Here is a 17269-nt window from a genome sequence, read left to right as displayed (position 1 = left end):
CTTACAATCCATCCACCATCGTCCGTGTCCATATCACATAGGACTTTGATTGGCTGGCTGCCGTCTGGGTATATAGTGTACCAGTCACTCAGCACTGCCCCTTGGTTATGTAACTCCTTGCAGTTCCTGGCAGCTACAGTCATAGAGACAAAAAAAGTGTAGATATTGAAAAGTTACAAATATTTTAGTTGAGACTGTAGGTGCTATTACTGCTTTAGGTTAAATGGAGAAAATGAAGGCTACTACAGTAAGTACTTAGGAAATAGGTAACAGAAAGCTCTATTAGCCTGATGGCCAATAAGAGCCCAAGTTGGGGTCATACTCTGAGATATTTTTTATAGTCTAGGGCAGTGGTTCTCAAACTGTGTGCTGAGGCACCCTGTGGTGCCTCGGGACACTTGCAGGGGTGGCTTGGATTGGTAGTCCAGGACAATACAAATTATTTATGGTCAACGTAATAGGCAAAACCACTGCTGGTGACTGCCAATCATAAAATATGTGGACAAACAGAAGCACATCTTGTCCCTTAGCACACAATTGAACCTAAGGATGACCTATAAACACCATTTACTTAATTTAATATTTCTTACTACATTTCTCAAGAAAAACTTTTGGCCTAGGGGTGCCGTGAAAAAAATTCTGATACTCTAGGGCAGTGTTTTTCAACCAGTGTGCCATGGCACACTAGTGTGCCCTGAGCAGTCTCCAGGTGTGCCGCCATAGAAGCACAGCCAGGCCCGTCAGTGTTCTGCCGCTACTGAGGCCCTGGAACGATCAATACTGGTGGGTTTAGTGGTTGCAGAGCCAATTCTAATTTTGGGCCCGGGCAGTTTTGGGCTCTTCTGGCTTTCTCAGATGTGGCTCAGGCGTTACCTATGGAGAAGCTGCGACATGACATCCTAGGACATGCAACTGCACCATGCATCACCATTATATTTGACTGTGCCTTGGCGAGTTGTAAAAGGTTGAAAATCTCTGCTCTATGGCGTCGTGGCTTAAAAAAGTTTGGGAACCACTGGGGTAAGCCATTACTTCTGTGCCTAGGAGTGCCATGACTCCTAAATCCACCCATGTTTGTAAGAAGAGCATGATAGCAGCATAACCCCCAAAGTCCCGATTTCTGCTGCTCACATTATATACTGCGCATTATTTACTGCAAGATTTCATATGTAAGATGTTAGATTACAGGTTATGAGCTCTCTGTACGTTTCCTATTTCCAGGGCCATTCACTATTCATGTGAATAATCTGAAACCTACATCCAGTACACATTTTCTGTCATTGATCTGAATTCCGTGACCTGAAGTCAGAGCTGTCGTCAACGTATTGCACCAGCTTTCCTGATTTTGGAATTCTAGACCTTTTATTCCACAACCCCAATCGCAAACTACCCTGGGACTCTTTAAGGACATATTACTGATAGGACTCACACTCAGGACGATCACCCACCATAAGACTCTGTCCGGCCGCTTTCTCCTTTCTCGCCTAGGGGGATGGAGTACAGATCTGTTAGCTGGATTTGCATTTAGCACAAAGCAAGTAATAAAATATCTCGGTACAGTAGCATCATTTACATTTGTCATTGATCCTTGCAAGTTAAACATTCATGTTACTAGTAGTAGTATCCTCAGTTCTCAGCCTATGCTATATTTTATTCCATAGGGGACCTAAGATATAGTCATACGGCCCGTCTGGTCAATGTAGCTCCAATTACAATAAAACATAAACAAAACTAATTGGGTATTTTAAAAACATTTACTTACATAATTGACTTTGCATAAAAGTGTTCAGATTAGGGGATACTTCTAATAATTTGCCTCCAGGAAAATCCTGGAGGGAGAGTTCAAGTGGTACTTTCGGAGGATAGCGGCGGGCGATACCCTCAGAGGAGGGGTTTTAATGACACGAATAACAGCAAACATCCCATAAAGCCCCCGTATCGGTCACTTCACTGGAGGTTTGTCCACCATTTTGGGAGCACAGGTGAACTTGTCCAGGACATTTACACATACATTAGGCGGTATATGTATGGTGTATTTATCATGAGACCAGGATGTGCGGTGCCACTGTGGCTGTCCGTACCCTCCCTATACTTATCCTGTTATGCCATATTTCCGGTGATATAGAAAGATGCCATCTTTCCAGTGATATATAAAGATGGCTCCGCACAGGATCAGCAAAAGCTCTGGTACTGTGCCAGAGGGCCTGATTCAGAGAAGTATGTAAAACTGATGTTTGTGGGACTGCGCATACACACAACCCATTCTGTACATGTGCAGAACGAGTCCTACAAGATAGCACACAGTGCCCCCAGACCAGGGCATGACTCATATACAGCCATTTAGGGGCCGGGACAGGGTTACACTGCTGCATTTCTGGAAATTTAGGGAGCGTCAGCCCTGATTTCTTAGAGTGGTGAGGACAGTGTATGCATCCACTGATGTAGGTTTACTGGCTTTGCAAGGGGGCAGGCAATGGCCATTCCGAGTAAGCTTAGGCTTGCTCAGAATTCCACCATTGAAAATTATTGTCACCATGGTGATCTGATGCTGGGTCTTCAGATGCAGAACTCAGATCTAATATGCTGGAAAGAGGCGTCTTGTTCCTTGAGGCACCTCCTGTAGACATTATCATAATTTTTGCATTCAAAGACACACTCCATCCCATACCTTCTCTGAATCTGAGCCTTTACCCTCTTTCTGAATATATAACTGGAAAGATGGCACCACCAGAACAGGTATGGGGGTTCTCTACACTGTGGGGTACCCGCTGCACATCTCCCCCACTCCCCCACAAGTGTGTACTTGGAAAACATTTCCCATCACATGGGGTACCTGTAACACAATGGCTGATAATCCCTGACTTATTACAGTCAGAGGAATACGTGTGTGGTGGCTTTTAATTGATCTCAAGTTGTCCTGTGGCATTACCACAGAGGAGGCAGCCATTTTGTGGGCTGAACTAATATTCAGCCAATCAATTCAGTTGGAAGTAGACATGAGCGGATTCGGTTTTACTCGGTTCTCAAAATGACATCTTATTGGCTCACGGATGTCACGTGTTTTGGATAGCCAATAAGATTCGGTTTTGAGAACCGAGTAAAACCGAATCCGCTCATCTCTAGTTGGAAGTAGTCACATGACTGAGGTATGTTGCAGACAGTTTCAACCATAAGTCATCAGTCAATTTTTTTATGTATAGTATTTTACATCAGTAGAAAGTGCTTACCTTTTTCACCTTTTATTACTGTGGTAGAACCTGCATCAAAAATCATATAAAACAATTGTAAGTAAGCGACTGTAGAGAACCGGGACAAGTTCAAACTTATGCTGCAATAATTACTATGTAGTAATATGATTTAGGGCCTAATTCAGACCTGATTGTAGCAGCAAAATTGTTCTCTAATGGACAAAACCATATGCACTGCAGGTGGGGCAGATCATATGTAACATCTGCAGAGAGAGTTAGATTTGGATGTGGTGTGTACAAACTGAAATCTAAATGGCAGTGTAAAAAAAAGAAGCAGCCAGTATTTACTAGAGATGAGCGCCTGAAATTTTTCGGGTTTTGTGTTTTGGTTTTGGGTTCGGTTCCGCGGCCGTGTTTTGGGTTCGAACGCGTTTTGGCAAAACCTCACCGAATTATTTTTGTCGGATTCGGGTGTGTTTTGGATTCGGGTGTTTTTTTCCAAAAACACTAAAAAACAGCTTAAATCATAGAATTTGGGGGTCATTTTGATCCCAAAGTATTATTAACCTCAAAAACCATAATTTACACTCATTTTCAGTCTATTCTGAATACCTCACACCTCACAATATTATTTTTAGTCCTAAAATTTGCACCGAGGTCGCTGTGTGAGTAAGATAAGCGACCCTAGTGGCCGACACAAACACCGGGCCCATCTAGGAGTGGCACTGCAGTGTCACGCAGGATGTCCCTTCCAAAAAACCCTCCCCAAACAGCACATGACGCAAAGAAAAAAAGAGGCGCAATGAGGTAGCTGTGTGAGTAAGATTAGCGACCCTAGTGGCCGACACAAACACCGGGCCCATCTAGGAGTGGCACTGCAGTGTCACGCAGGATGGCCCTTCCAAAAAACCCTCCCCAAACAGCACATGACGCAAAGAAAAAAAGAGGCACAATGAGGTAGCTGTGTGAGTAAGATTAGCGACCCTAGTGGCCGACACAAACACCGGGCCCATCTAGGAGTGGCACTGCAGTGTCACGCAGGATGGCCCTTCCAAAAAACCCTCCCCAAACAGCACATGACGCAAAGAAAAAAAGAGGCGCAATGAGGTAGCTGACTGTGTGAGTAAGATTAGCGACCCTAGTGGCCGACACAAACACCGGGCCCATCTAGGAGTGGCACTGCAGTGTCACGCAGGATGTCCCTTCCAAAAAACCCTCCCCAAACAGCACATGACGCAAAGAAAAAAAGAGGCGCAATGAGGTAGCTGTGTGAGTAAGATTAGCGACCCTAGTGGCCGACACAAACACCGGGCACATCTAGGAGTGGCACTGCAGTGTCACGCAGGATGTCCCTTCCAAAAAACCCTCCCCAAACAGCACATGACGCAAAGAAAAAAAGAGGCGCAATGAGGTAGCTGTGTGAGTAAGATTAGCGACCCTAGTGGCCGACACAAACACCGGGCCCATCTAGGAGTGGCACTGCAGTGTCACGCAGGATGTCCCTTCCAAAAAACCCTCCCCAATCAGCACATGATGCAAAGAAAAAGAAAAGAAAAAAGAGGTGCAAGATGGAATTATCCTTGGGCCCTCCCACCCACCCTTATGTTGTATAAACAAAACAGGACATGCACACTTTAACCAACCCATCATTTCAGTGACAGGGTCTGCCACACGACTGTGACTGATATGACGGGTTGGTTTGGACCCCCCCCAAAAAAGAAGCAATTAATCTCTCCTTGCACAAACTGGCTCTACAGAGGCAAGATGTCCACCTCATCTTCACCCTCCGATATATCACCGTGTACATCCCCCTCCTCACAGATTATCAATTCGTCCCCACTGGAATCCACCATCTCAGCTCCCTGTGTACTTTGTGGAGGCAATTGCTGCTGGTCAATGTCTCCGCGGAGGAATTGATTATAATTCATTTTAATGAACATCATCTTCTCCACATTTTCTGGATGTAACCTCGTACGCCGATTGCACTTGTGGGAGGGCAACTTAGGTAGAATAAAGCCAGTTTGTGCAAGGGCCTCCAAATTGCCTCTTTTTCCTGCCAGTATAAGTACGGACTGTGTGACGTGCCTACTTGGATGCGGTCACTCATATAATCCTCCACCATTCTATCAATGTTGAGAGAATCATATGCAGTGACAGTAGACGACATGTCCGTAATCGTTGTCAGGTCCTTCAGTCCGGACCAGATGTCAGCATCAGCAGTCGCTCCAGACTGCCCTGCATCACCGCCAGCGGGTGGGCTCGGAATTCTGAGCCTTTTCCTCGCACCCCCAGTTGCGGGAGAATGTGAAGGAGGAGATGTTGACAGGTCGCGTTCCGCTTGACTTGACAATTTTGTCACCAGCAGGTCTTTCAACCCCAGCAGACCTGTGTCTGCCGGAAAGAGAGATCCAAGGTAGGCTTTAAATCTAGGATCGAGCACGGTGGCCAAAATGTAGTGCTCTGATTTCAACAGATTGACCACCCGTGAATCCTTGTTAAGCGAATTAAGGGCTGCATCCACAAGTCCCACATGCCTAGCGGAATCGCTCCGTGTTAGCTCCTCCTTCAATGCCTCCAGCTTCTTCTGCAAAAGCCTGATGAGGGGAATGACCTGACTCAGGCTGGCAGTGTCTGAACTGACTTCACGTGTGGCAAGTTCAAAGGGCATCAGAACCTTGCACAACGTTGAAATCATTCTCCACTGCACTTGAGACAGGTGCATTCCACCTACTATATCGTGCTCAATTGTATAGGCTTGAATGGCCTTTTGCTGCTCCTCCAACCTCTGAAGCATATAGAGGGTTGAATTCCACCTCGTTACCACTTCTTGCTTCAGATGATGGCAGGGCAGGTTCAGTAGTTTTTGGTGGTGCTCCAGTTTTCTGTACGTGGTGCCTGTACGCCGAAAGTGTCCCGCAATTCTTCTGGCCACCGACAGCATCTCTTGCACGCCCCTGTCGTTTTTTTAAAAATTCTGCACCACCAAATTCAAGGTATGTGCAAAACATGGGACGTGCTGGAATTGGCCCAGATTTAATGCACACACAATATTGCTGGCGTTGTCCGATGCCACAAATCCACAGGAGAGTCCAATTGGGGTAAGCCATTCCGCGATGATCTTCCTCAGTTGCCGTAAGAGGTTTTCAGCTGTGTGCGTATTCTGGAAAGCGGTGATACAAAGCGTAGCCTGCCTAGGAAAGAGTTGGCATTTGCGAGATGCTGCTACTGGTGCCGCCGCTGCTGTTCTTGCGGCGGGAGTCCATACATCTACCCAGTGGGCTGTCACAGTCATATAGTCCTGACCCTGCCCTGCTCCACTTGTCCACATGTCCGTGGTTAAGTGGACATTGGGTACAGCTGCATTTTTTAGGACACTGGTGACTCTTTTTCTGAGGTCTGTGTACATTTTCGGTATCGCCTGCCTAGAGAAATGGAACCTAGATGGTATTTGGTACCGGGGACACAGTACCTCCAACAAGTCTCTAGTTGGCTCTGCAGTAATGATGGATACCGGAACCACGTTTCTCACCACCCAGGATGCCAAGGCCTCAGTTATCCGCTTTGCAGTAGGATGACTGCTGTGATATTTCATCTTCCTCGCAAAGGACTGTTGAACAGTCAATTGCTTACTGGAAGTAGTACAAGTGGGCTTACGACTTCCCCTCTGGGATGACCATCGACTCCCAGCGGCAACAACAGCAGCGCCAGCAGCAGTAGGCGTTACACGCAAGGATGCATCGGAGGAATCCCAGGCAGGAGAGGACTCGTCAGAATTGCCAGTGACATGGCCTGCAGGACTATTGGCATTCCTGGGGAAGAAGGAAATTGACACTGAGGGAGTTGGTGGGGTGGTTTGCGTGAGCTTGGTTACAAGAGGAAGGGATTTACTGGTCAGTGGACTGCTTCCGCTGTCACCCAAAGTTTTTGAACTTGTCACTGACTTATTATGAATGCGCTGCAGGTGACGTATAAGGGAGGATGTTCCGAGGTGGTTAACGTCCTTACCCCTACTTATTACAGCTTGACAAAGGGAACACACGGCTTGACACCTGTTGTCTGCATTTCTGGTGAAATACCTCCACACCGAACTGACCGAAGAGCTGATTTTTTTGGTATTTTCACCTGGCATGTCAACGGCCATATTCCTCCCACGGACAACAGGTGTCTCCCCGGGTGCCTGACTTAAACAAACCACCTCACCATCAGAATCCTCCTGGTCAATTTCCTCCCCAGCGCCAGCAACACCCATATCCTCCTCATCCTGGTGTACTTCAACACTGACATCTTCAATCTGACTATCAGGAACTGGACTGCGGGTGCTCCTTCCAGCACTTGCAGGGGGCGTGCAAATGGTGGAAGGCGCATGCTCTTCACGTCCAGTGTTGGGAAGGTCAGGCATCGCAACCGACACAATTGGACTCTCCTTGTGGATTTGGGATTTCGAAGAATGCACAGTTCTTTGCTGTGCTGCTTTTGCCAGCTTGAGTCTTTTCATTTTTCTAGCGAGAGGCTGAGTGCTTCCATCCTCATGTGAAGCTGAACCACTAGCCATGAACATAGGCCAGGGCCTCAGCCGTTCCTTGCCACTCCGTGTGGTAAATGGCATATTGGCAAGTTTACGCTTCTCCTCCGACAATTTTATTTTAGGTTTTGGAGTCCTTTTTTCACTGATATTTGGTGTTTTGGATTTGACATGCTCTGTACTATGACATTGGGCATCGGCCTTGGCAGACGACGTTGCTGGCATTTCATCGTCTCGGCCATGACTAGTGGCAGCAGCTTCAGCACGAGGTGGAAGTGGATCTTGATCTTTCCCTAATTTTGGAACCTCAACATTTTTGTTCTCCATATTTTAATAGGCACAACTAAAAGGCACCTCAGGTAAACAATGGAGATGGATGGATTGGATACTAGTATACAATTATGGACGGGCTGCCGAGTGCCGACACAGAGGTAGCCACAGCCGTGAACTACCGCACTGTACTGTGTCTGCTGCTAATATATAGACTGGTTGATAAAGAGATAGTATACTCGTAACTAGTATGTATGTATAAAGAAAGAAAAAAAAACCACGGTTAGGTCACTGGTATATACAATTATGGACGGGCTGCCGAGTGCCGACACAGAGGTAGCCACAGCCGTGAACTACCGCACTGTACTGTGTCTGCTGCTAATATATAGACTGGTTGATAAAGAGATAGTATACTCGTAACTAGTATGTATGTATAAAGAAAGAAAAAAAAACCACGGTTAGGTCACTGGTATATACAATTATGGACGGGCTGCCGAGTGCCGACACAGAGGTAGCCACAGCCGTGAACTACCGCACTGTACTGTGTCTGCTGCTAATATATAGACTGGTTGATAAAGAGATAGTATACTCGTAACTAGTATGTATGTATAAAGAAAGAAAAAAAAACCACGGTTAGGTCACTGGTATATACAATTATGGACGGGCTGCCGAGTGCCGACACAGAGGTAGCCACAGCCGTGAACTACCGCACTGTACTGTGTCTGCTGCTAATATATAGACTGGTTGATAAAGAGATAGTATACTCGTAACTAGTATGTATGTATAAAGAAAGAAAAAAAAACCACGGTTAGGTCACTGGTATATACAATTATGGACGGGCTGCCGAGTGCCGACACAGAGGTAGCCACAGCCGTGAACTACCGCACTGTACTGTGTCTGCTGCTAATATATAGACTGGTTGATAAAGAGATAGTATACTCGTAACTAGTATGTATGTATAAAGAAAGAAAAAAAAACCACGGTTAGGTCACTGGTATATACAATTATGGACGGGCTGCCGAGTGCCGACACAGAGGTAGCCACAGCCGTGAACTACCGCACTGTACTGTGTCTGCTGCTAATATATAGACTGGTTGATAAAGAGATAGTATACTCGTAACTAGTATGTATGTATAAAGAAAGAAAAAAAAACCACGGTTAGGTCACTGGTATATACAATTATGGACGGGCTGCCGAGTGCCGACACAGAGGTAGCCACAGCCGTGAACTACCGCACTGTACTGTGTCTGCTGCTAATATATAGACTGGTTGATAAAGAGATAGTATACTCGTAACTAGTATGTATGTATAAAGAAAGAAAAAAAAACCACGGTTAGGTCACTGGTATATACAATTATGGACGGGCTGCCGAGTGCCGACACAGAGGTAGCCACAGCCGTGAACTACCGCACTGTACTGTGTCTGCTGCTAATATAGACTGGTTGATAAAGAGATAGTATACTACTAATATTATATACTGGTGGTCAGGTCACTGGTCACTAGTCACACTGGCAGTGGCACTCCTGCAGCAAAAGTGTGCACTGTTTAATTTTAATATAATATTATGTACTCCTGGCTCCTGCTATAACCTATAACTGGCACTGCAGTAGTGCTCCCCAGTCTCCCCCACAATTATAAGCTGTGTGAGCTGAGCAGTCAGACAGATATATAATATATATAGATGATGCAGCACACTGGCCTGAGCCTGAGCAGTGCACACAGATATGGTATGTATGTGACTGAGTCACTGTGTGCTGTGTATCGCTTTTTTCAGGCAGAGAACGGATTATAAATAAAAGTGGTGGTCACTGGTCACTATCAGCAAAACTCTGCACTGTACACTACTGAGTACTCCTAATGCTCCCCAAAATTAGTAAATCAAGTGTCTAAACGGAGAGGACGCCAGCCACGTCCTCTCCCTATCAATCTCAATGCACGTGTGAAAATGGCGGCGACGCGCGGCTCCTTATATAGAATCCGAGTCTCGCGATAGAATCCGAGCCTCGCGAGAATCCGACAGCGTCATGATGACGTTCGGGCGCGCTCGGGTTAACCGAGCAAGGCGGGAAGATCCGAGTCGCTCGGACTCGTGAAAAAAAACATGAAGTTCTGGCGGGTTCGGATTCAGAGAAACCGAACCCGCTCATCTCTAGTATTTACCCTGCACAGAAACAATATAACCCACCCAAATCTAACTCTCTCTACACGTTACATCTGCCACACCTGCACTGTACATGGTTTTGTCCATTAGAGAACAATTTTGTGCTACAATCAGGTCTGAATTAGACCCTTAGTGTCTGAAAATGGGGATAGTCAGCTTAGGTCACTTTGACTCATGGAAGGCATCAAAGGGTTCATCATCGATGGAAGGCATCAAAGGGTTCACCATTGATGGAAGGCATCAAAGGGTTCACCATCGATGGAAGGCATCAAAGGGTTCACCATCGATGGAAGGCATCAAAGGGTTCGCCATCGATGGAAGGCATCGATTAGAGCATGTGGAACATTTGGGTGTGGTATCGAAGATCTACACTGTCTAGATAGTCATTAGGTCGAAACCATATGGTCAACATGCATTAGGTAGACAGGGTCAAAAGGTCTACAGGTAAAAGGTAGACAGTGGGTAAGGTTGCCAAGTACAAAAGGTTGACATGACAATGGTTGACACAAGTGTTTTTTTTTATTTTTTGGGTGTCATTTTGTATGATTAACCATATCTAAGCACAATCAGTGGAAACGTGTACACTCGCAAGCTCACTTCGCTCGCCACGCTCCAGGCAAGGCGGCTCGCTCCGCTACTGCTGCACTCGCCACAGCGTACTATTCCCAATCGTGGTCCACGTGGATAGTGAATCGAGCAAAAGTTGCAGATACAAAAAGTAACAAAAATTCTAGAACAAACTGCTCGTATGATATCTAGATAGTTTGTGATGTACTACTGAGACTACAAATGACATCTACAGCAAGTATACTATTTTACTAACCTTTCTCACCAGGCGGTCCGGCCTTTCCTCGGTCCCCCATAGATCCTTGTTGTCCTAGAAAGAATATAAAAAAAAGTCAAAAATAAAATCATGCTCAATGGTTTTACCAATCATTTGAAGTTAGTAGTGTCGCGCAGCTTTTCCAGGAATACATTACACGGGTCAGTGATATTGTACCAATTCTCAAGTCACAATCTCTGTAAGTGGAGGTGGTGAAGCTACACGTGGAAATCATGGAGCTCCACACATAGAGTAGCACTTGACCTGTCCGTTACTTGGTTGCACTGCTCTTAGCAGGGAAAGAAGAAGTAAGTGACTTTAGTCATAGTTTGCTTGTGACTTACTAGACATAGATTAACGGTGCATACAAACTATGCCAGTGGTTCTGAAACTGTGTGCTGTGGCACCCCAGAGGGCCTGGGTTGGTGGTCAATTCAAATTATTTATGGTTAATGTATTAGGCAAAACCAGTCTGGTGGCTGCCAATCATATAATATGTGGACAAACAGGAGCAAATCTAAGCAATTGAACCTAAGAATGAATATAAATGCAATTTACTCAATGTAATATTACTTTCTACATTTCTCAATAAGAAACTTATGGCCATGGGGTGCCATGACATTTTTTTTAATACTCTAGGGCGTCATAATTCAAAAAGTTTGGAAACCGCTGCACCATGCAATATCACTGATATTGGTCGGTTCGTTGCGATATTGTTTAGTCTGTATCATGATACAGGATACGATGCGCACTCTCGCGGGTTGTATTCAGCATCACGTCTCGGACCTGCATGATGATCATTTTGTGGCAGTAGTGAATATTTTCCATCATTGATCGCAGCGATAGAGAATATTCTTTCAGCATAATTTAACAAGACCAGTTTGCAATACTTGTTGCAAGGGTAAGAAGTCCAGATCACCTTTTCCAAGTCACACATGCAGCCTGGATTTTGTTCTTCCCTTAGCAGGGTCAAAAAAAAAAAGAAAAAGAAAAAAAAAAACTGGTAAAAAAAAAATTGAACAAAAATATTTTAATATATTTAGCTTTATTTTAATAATCAAATAATTTGCTCTGTCTGATGCTTATGCTATTGCTATCCTAAAATGGTGACAGGGTTAGGAGGATAGCCAGCACTACAATCACTGCCGCTGACCCCATGCTATAGTTATCAATGGTCTAGAGTAGGGGTGGGCAACATGAGGGCCGGATGCGGCCCGCGGACCGATCCTGCCTGGCCCTCTGTGCCCCACCAGAGTGCAATGACAAGCGGCCCGACAGGCCGCTTGTCATTGCACTGCTCTCAGACGCGGCGCCGCTGAGGAAATCCCGGTCACGTCACAGGGTCAGCTGACCGGGATTTCCTCTATCATGCGCTGGGCAGCGCTGGGCGTCACGGGGGGTGGCGCTGGGCGGGCACTGCAGTGGGGACTCGGAGCAGAAGAAGCGGCCAGCGGGGAGCACAAGCGGAGGCCAGTGGGTAGAAGAAACGGCGGCCAGTGGGGAGAAGAAACGGCGGCCAGCGGAGAGAAGAAACGGCGGCCAGCGGAGAGAAGAAACGGCGGCCAGCGGGGAGAAGAAGCGGCGGCCAGCGGGGAGAAGAAGCGGCGGCCAGCCGGGAGAAGAAGCGGCGGCCAGCGGGGAGAAGCGGCGGCAGCAGCAGCGCGGATCATCAGACAGTGGGGATCGTCTGCCACTGACAAATAGGTAAACCCCCTGTCCTGGATAAAGCTAAAGCTGCCATATAAGTTCAGGGGAGGGGTGTTAAAAACGGTTATATGGGTTTAGGGGAGGGGGAGGGGGGGGAGTGTAAGGACTGCTATATAGGTTTAGGGGAGGGTGGGGAAAGGGGGGTAGGGACTGTCTGCCGTAATGTGTAAAAACGGGGGCGCTGTCTGCCGTAATGTATAAAAATGGGGGTGCTGTCTGTCGTAACCTGTAAAAAGGGGACGCTGTCTGTCGTAACCTGTAAAAAGGGGACGCTGTCTGTCGTAATGTGTAAAAAGGGGACGCTGTCTACCGTAATGTATAAAAACGGGGGCGCTGTCTGTCGTAATCTGTAAAAAGGGGACGCTGCCTGCCGTAATGTGTAATAAGGGGGACGCTGTCTGCCGTAATGTGTAAAAAGGGATCTCTTTTTGAGTATTTTGTGTGTGGCCCTCGAATATTCGCTGGAAGTGTAAAGCGGCCCCCCAGCTGAAATAATTGCCCACCCCTGGTCTAGAGGCATCTTACAGAAAAGTCCTATATCCAACTAGCAAGGTCCAGGGAGGTCTGCTACTGTGGGTTGGGGGATGGCGGTCTCTTGGTGGCTGAGGTCTGCATGGCATCGGTTCCTGGCTTGTAGATGCGGATCACTTTTATGTACCTTGGCTTCACAACATGTAATCTGTATGGCGATGACATCTTGGCCTCTCTGCTAGTGGGGTCATCTAACAGCTCCTTATTTAGGATGCTCCTTTCCAGACCTCAGCGATTGAGTATTACAGCAAGATCCTGGTTATCCAGTGCCTTCAGGAGCGTAGCTATGTGCATTAGGGCCCCATAGCACAGTTAGGCCACCCCCCCCCCCCCGCTCTGCCCCACCCACCTCGCCCGACTGCAAGAGGCACCCTCTCCCAGCGGGTGAGCACTCACCAATAGGGCACCGTTTTCTGAACTTTACTGCAGCCTCATCTGCTGCTCTCCCGGCTGGCAGCATCTAGAGGAGGAGGAGGTGGACGCTGAGAGGAGGAGGAGTAGGAGGTGGATGCTGAGAGGAGGAGTGGTGCCCGTGGTCCAATGATGTCCCTACAGACTCAACCACGCCTCCTCCCAGTGTTAGTTAGGACTCAGGAGAGGCGGTGCCAGCCTGGTGAGCAGCAGCACAGCACACTTCTAGGGTATAAGCAGCCAGCGCCGGGGCTCAGCAGCTAGGTTCAGGGGAAGGGCAGGGCCCCAGAGAATAATGACTCGGGCCCCACAGCAACCGCATCCCCTGCACCTATGGTAGCTACGCCCATGAGTGCCTTGGTGGTTTTCCATATCTCATTCCAAAGTCCTTGTTCAGCATTCCTAAGTATCGAATTTTGCCTGTGTCTAGACCCACGTGCTGCACTTCCCTTTAACTGTTCTTCACCTAGTCTCAGCCTCGCCGTGTGCCGACCTCTGCCTGTGTATTGTCCTGCTTATTGGATTTTCCTGACTTTGGGGTCCGTGTACTAATCTTTGGAGAGAGATAAAGTGGAGAGAGATAAAGTAGCAGCCAAACAGCTCTTAACTGTCATTTTTAAAACAGCCTGTGACATAGTAGTTAAGAGCTGATTGGCTGGTACTTTATCTCTCTCCAAGGTTTAGTGCTTAGACCTTAATGTGCCTTACTTCACCTCAGCCTCATTGTGTTCTGACTTTGGCTGTATTCCGGCCCCATCAAGAATTTCCATTGCAGTGTGACACATGCGTTACTTACTGGTTGTGACCTGGGGCGAAATTTACTAAAGTTCAATTTTGGTGGTTCAAGGGATTTGGGATTCTGTTTCAATTCAATTTCCATTCAATTTGGGTTGAACAGATTTACGAAAGCCCAAATCGAATGTCAAATTGATTCTATTGGCAGATTCAATTCATATAGAAATCAAATTTTAAAAAACTTTGATGGTTTCCCATAGAACAACATGAAATACCCTCATTTACTAAGGTTTGATTTGAAATGGACCTCCAAATTGAACCTCAAATCTCCAAATGTTTAGAATGATCCTAGATATTCGATTTTGGCTTCTAACCCCATTCTAAAGATAGGAAAATGATAGTGATGACTTTTTAAGTACCCAAAAACACATAGGGCACTGTGAATGTAGCAAAAATGGATGCCCAAGACAATGGTATGTTGTGCACCTATCTATACCATGCAAAACGCCACCTGACTGAAAAAAAATGCTAAAAAAAACATTCTGAGTACTGTCAGTAGCTTCATGAGTTGCGTAGAGCACATATTTAGACTTTTAGGGGGAAAAATATGCAAAAGATAGCACCAGAGCACAATATTAGCAAATGTACAGTAAATTATTATGAGATTGGCAAAAAACAAGAGTGAAGTAATTGCCTATCCAGATTCTGTCCATGATGCTTGCAACCTTATCAACACATCCCTGTATGTCTTAAATCTTATAGGACAAGTTGCAGAGGGATGGTTTTTGTATAATATAACCAGTATGTGTAAGTTTTATTTTTTTAAATATTAGAGGCACATATAGCCATCAAATCCTTGGCAGAATGCATCTTTGTTTGATTCCAATAATATTTTTTACAAATTGCATATGGATATTTTTTAATCAATATTTTTTAAAAATTGTCTTTTTGCTCAGCTGCCATCTCTTGCATAACCCCGCAAAAATTGTAAAAAATAATAATAAAAACAATTTTCATGTATAAAACAATGTAATGAGTGTGTTTCCTCTTTAATTAGTGAGTTCTATTCCATTTTACATTCTATTTGGCTGGGGATTTCAATGAGGATTTTAAGTTCGATTTAGGAAGGGATTTCATAGATTCAATTCTAAAACCCTTCTAAACATGAATCAACATCAAATTCGATTTTAAAATCTAATGCAAAATTGATTTTTAGTGAATAAGGTAAAATTCTAAAAGTTTAGAAAGACCAAATAGAATCGATTTCAATCAATTTGGAAGATACATAAAACTCCTTCCAAAATCAAATTTTAGTAAATATACCCCCTGGTCTGTTTCCATATTACTTCAGTCTACACCAGAGGTTCTCAATCGCAGTCCTCAAGGCCCCCTAATTGTCCAGGTTTTAGGTATACAATATCCATGGCTTAGCACAGATGATTAAATTAAATTGACTGAGGTGCTAATTAAGTCACTTCTGGCCTAGGATGGATAAACTTGAAACTGGACTGCTAGGGTGCCTTGAGGAATGCATTTGAGAACCTCTGGTTTACACCCTTCTACTCTGCAGTGTCTCAACAGTGCCACCTGCTGCCAGCCTTCAGAATCTTCTCCAATATCACAAAGACAAAGGTACATTAAAACTTTAAAGTATAGTGACATGAAAGGGATTTAGGAGTCACTATTTCAAGTGACTTGAAGGCAGGAAAGCAATGCAACAAAGCAATGAGAAAGGCATGTCAGATGCTTTGTTGCATAGGGAGAGGAATCAGTAGCATCCAACCCTCTGAGGAAACGACCAGTGTGTGCCGGTCGAGAAACGCGTCAGTGCTGTATTAGGATTCAAGTACTCTTCACAGTTCCACGGCTTCATTCACTCCACTTCCATCCATACCGCCAGGCTGTCTGATTGGAGCCACTTGCACGGGTTCCCCTTGCTAAATGGGGACCGTGGCCGTCAGTTAAACCCTCTTGGAGCCAGCGGCATTTGGCCATCTTTAGCACCGCCAAATCTCCTGTAAGCAGCAAGCGGCAACTGCTCTGACATATCAGGGTGAGAGAGCGACAGACGAAGCTGCTGGTGTGAGCGGCGCCCGGTCACCTGCCAGTGCCGCCAGAATATTGGAAGTAGTAAGCACCCATCGCTCCGTCATGCTGTCACAGTGAGAGAGTGGCAGACGGAACTTCTGCAGTGTGCTTTGATATGGGCATATTGATGCTTAAGGAATAGAGACATTAAACATCATAAATAGCAGAGTATTTGCTACATAGTCTACTATCTTAAATTTTCCAAAGGAAAAGTAACCTTGTAACCACGGAACTGACTTATTAGTACCATCTGAAATTCCCTTTAATTGAGCCATCAGTTGTGTGCATTTAAAATACGGACTGAAGGATATATTGGTTCCTATAAGGATCACCACAGTAGTCAATCTGGTAATCACTAGTGCACTAGTTTGTGGGAACATCTAGGAATTTCAGTGTGGATCCTATATCAACACGGAATTAATTGTTTTTATGCTATGTATTATGAGTATATGGTTAAAATGGTGCATGGCCTACATCACAAAACGTACCCGGAAAGGCTAAAAGATCTTAACATGTATAGTTTGGAGGAGAGAAGGGAGAGGGGGGACATGATAGAAACTTTCAAATATATCAAGGGTCTTAACAAAGTTCAGGAGGGAAACATTCTTCAAAGGAAGAGAAGTATTAGAACTCGAGGACATACACTGAGATTGGAGGGGGGGGGGGGGGGTTTCAGGGGAAATTTAAGGAAAAATTACTTCACAGAACGGGTAGTGGATAAGTGGAATAGCCTCCCATCAGAGGTGGTAGAGGCTAAGACTGTAGAGCAATTTAAACATGCTTGGGATAGGCATATGAATATCCTTACAAAGAATTAAGGTTCAAAAAGGGTT

General features: G+C 45.5%; 1 protein-coding gene across 1 annotated transcript in view; it reads right to left on the bottom strand.

The window, feature by feature from the left end:
• The window catches only part of LOC134947462 (ficolin-2-like), a 66046-nt gene that overhangs the window by 36485 nt on the left and 12292 nt on the right, over positions 1-17269 (bottom strand). The window contains exons 3-6 of the mRNA XM_063935548.1: positions 10965-11018; positions 3228-3257; positions 1449-1484; positions 6-133 (exon numbers count right to left, since the gene is read on the bottom strand). Of these exons, the coding sequence (XP_063791618.1) occupies positions 6-133; positions 1449-1484; positions 3228-3257; positions 10965-11018 (248 nt within the window). The remainder of the gene's footprint in view (positions 1-5; positions 134-1448; positions 1485-3227; positions 3258-10964; positions 11019-17269) is intronic.

This window comes from Pseudophryne corroboree, chromosome 8, assembly GCF_028390025.1.
Source record: "Pseudophryne corroboree isolate aPseCor3 chromosome 8, aPseCor3.hap2, whole genome shotgun sequence".
NCBI classification, from domain to species: Eukaryota; Metazoa; Chordata; class Amphibia; order Anura; family Myobatrachidae; genus Pseudophryne; species Pseudophryne corroboree.
The sequence above is the reverse complement of the archived record's forward strand: the minus strand, read 5'-3'. Positions and strand labels throughout refer to the sequence as shown.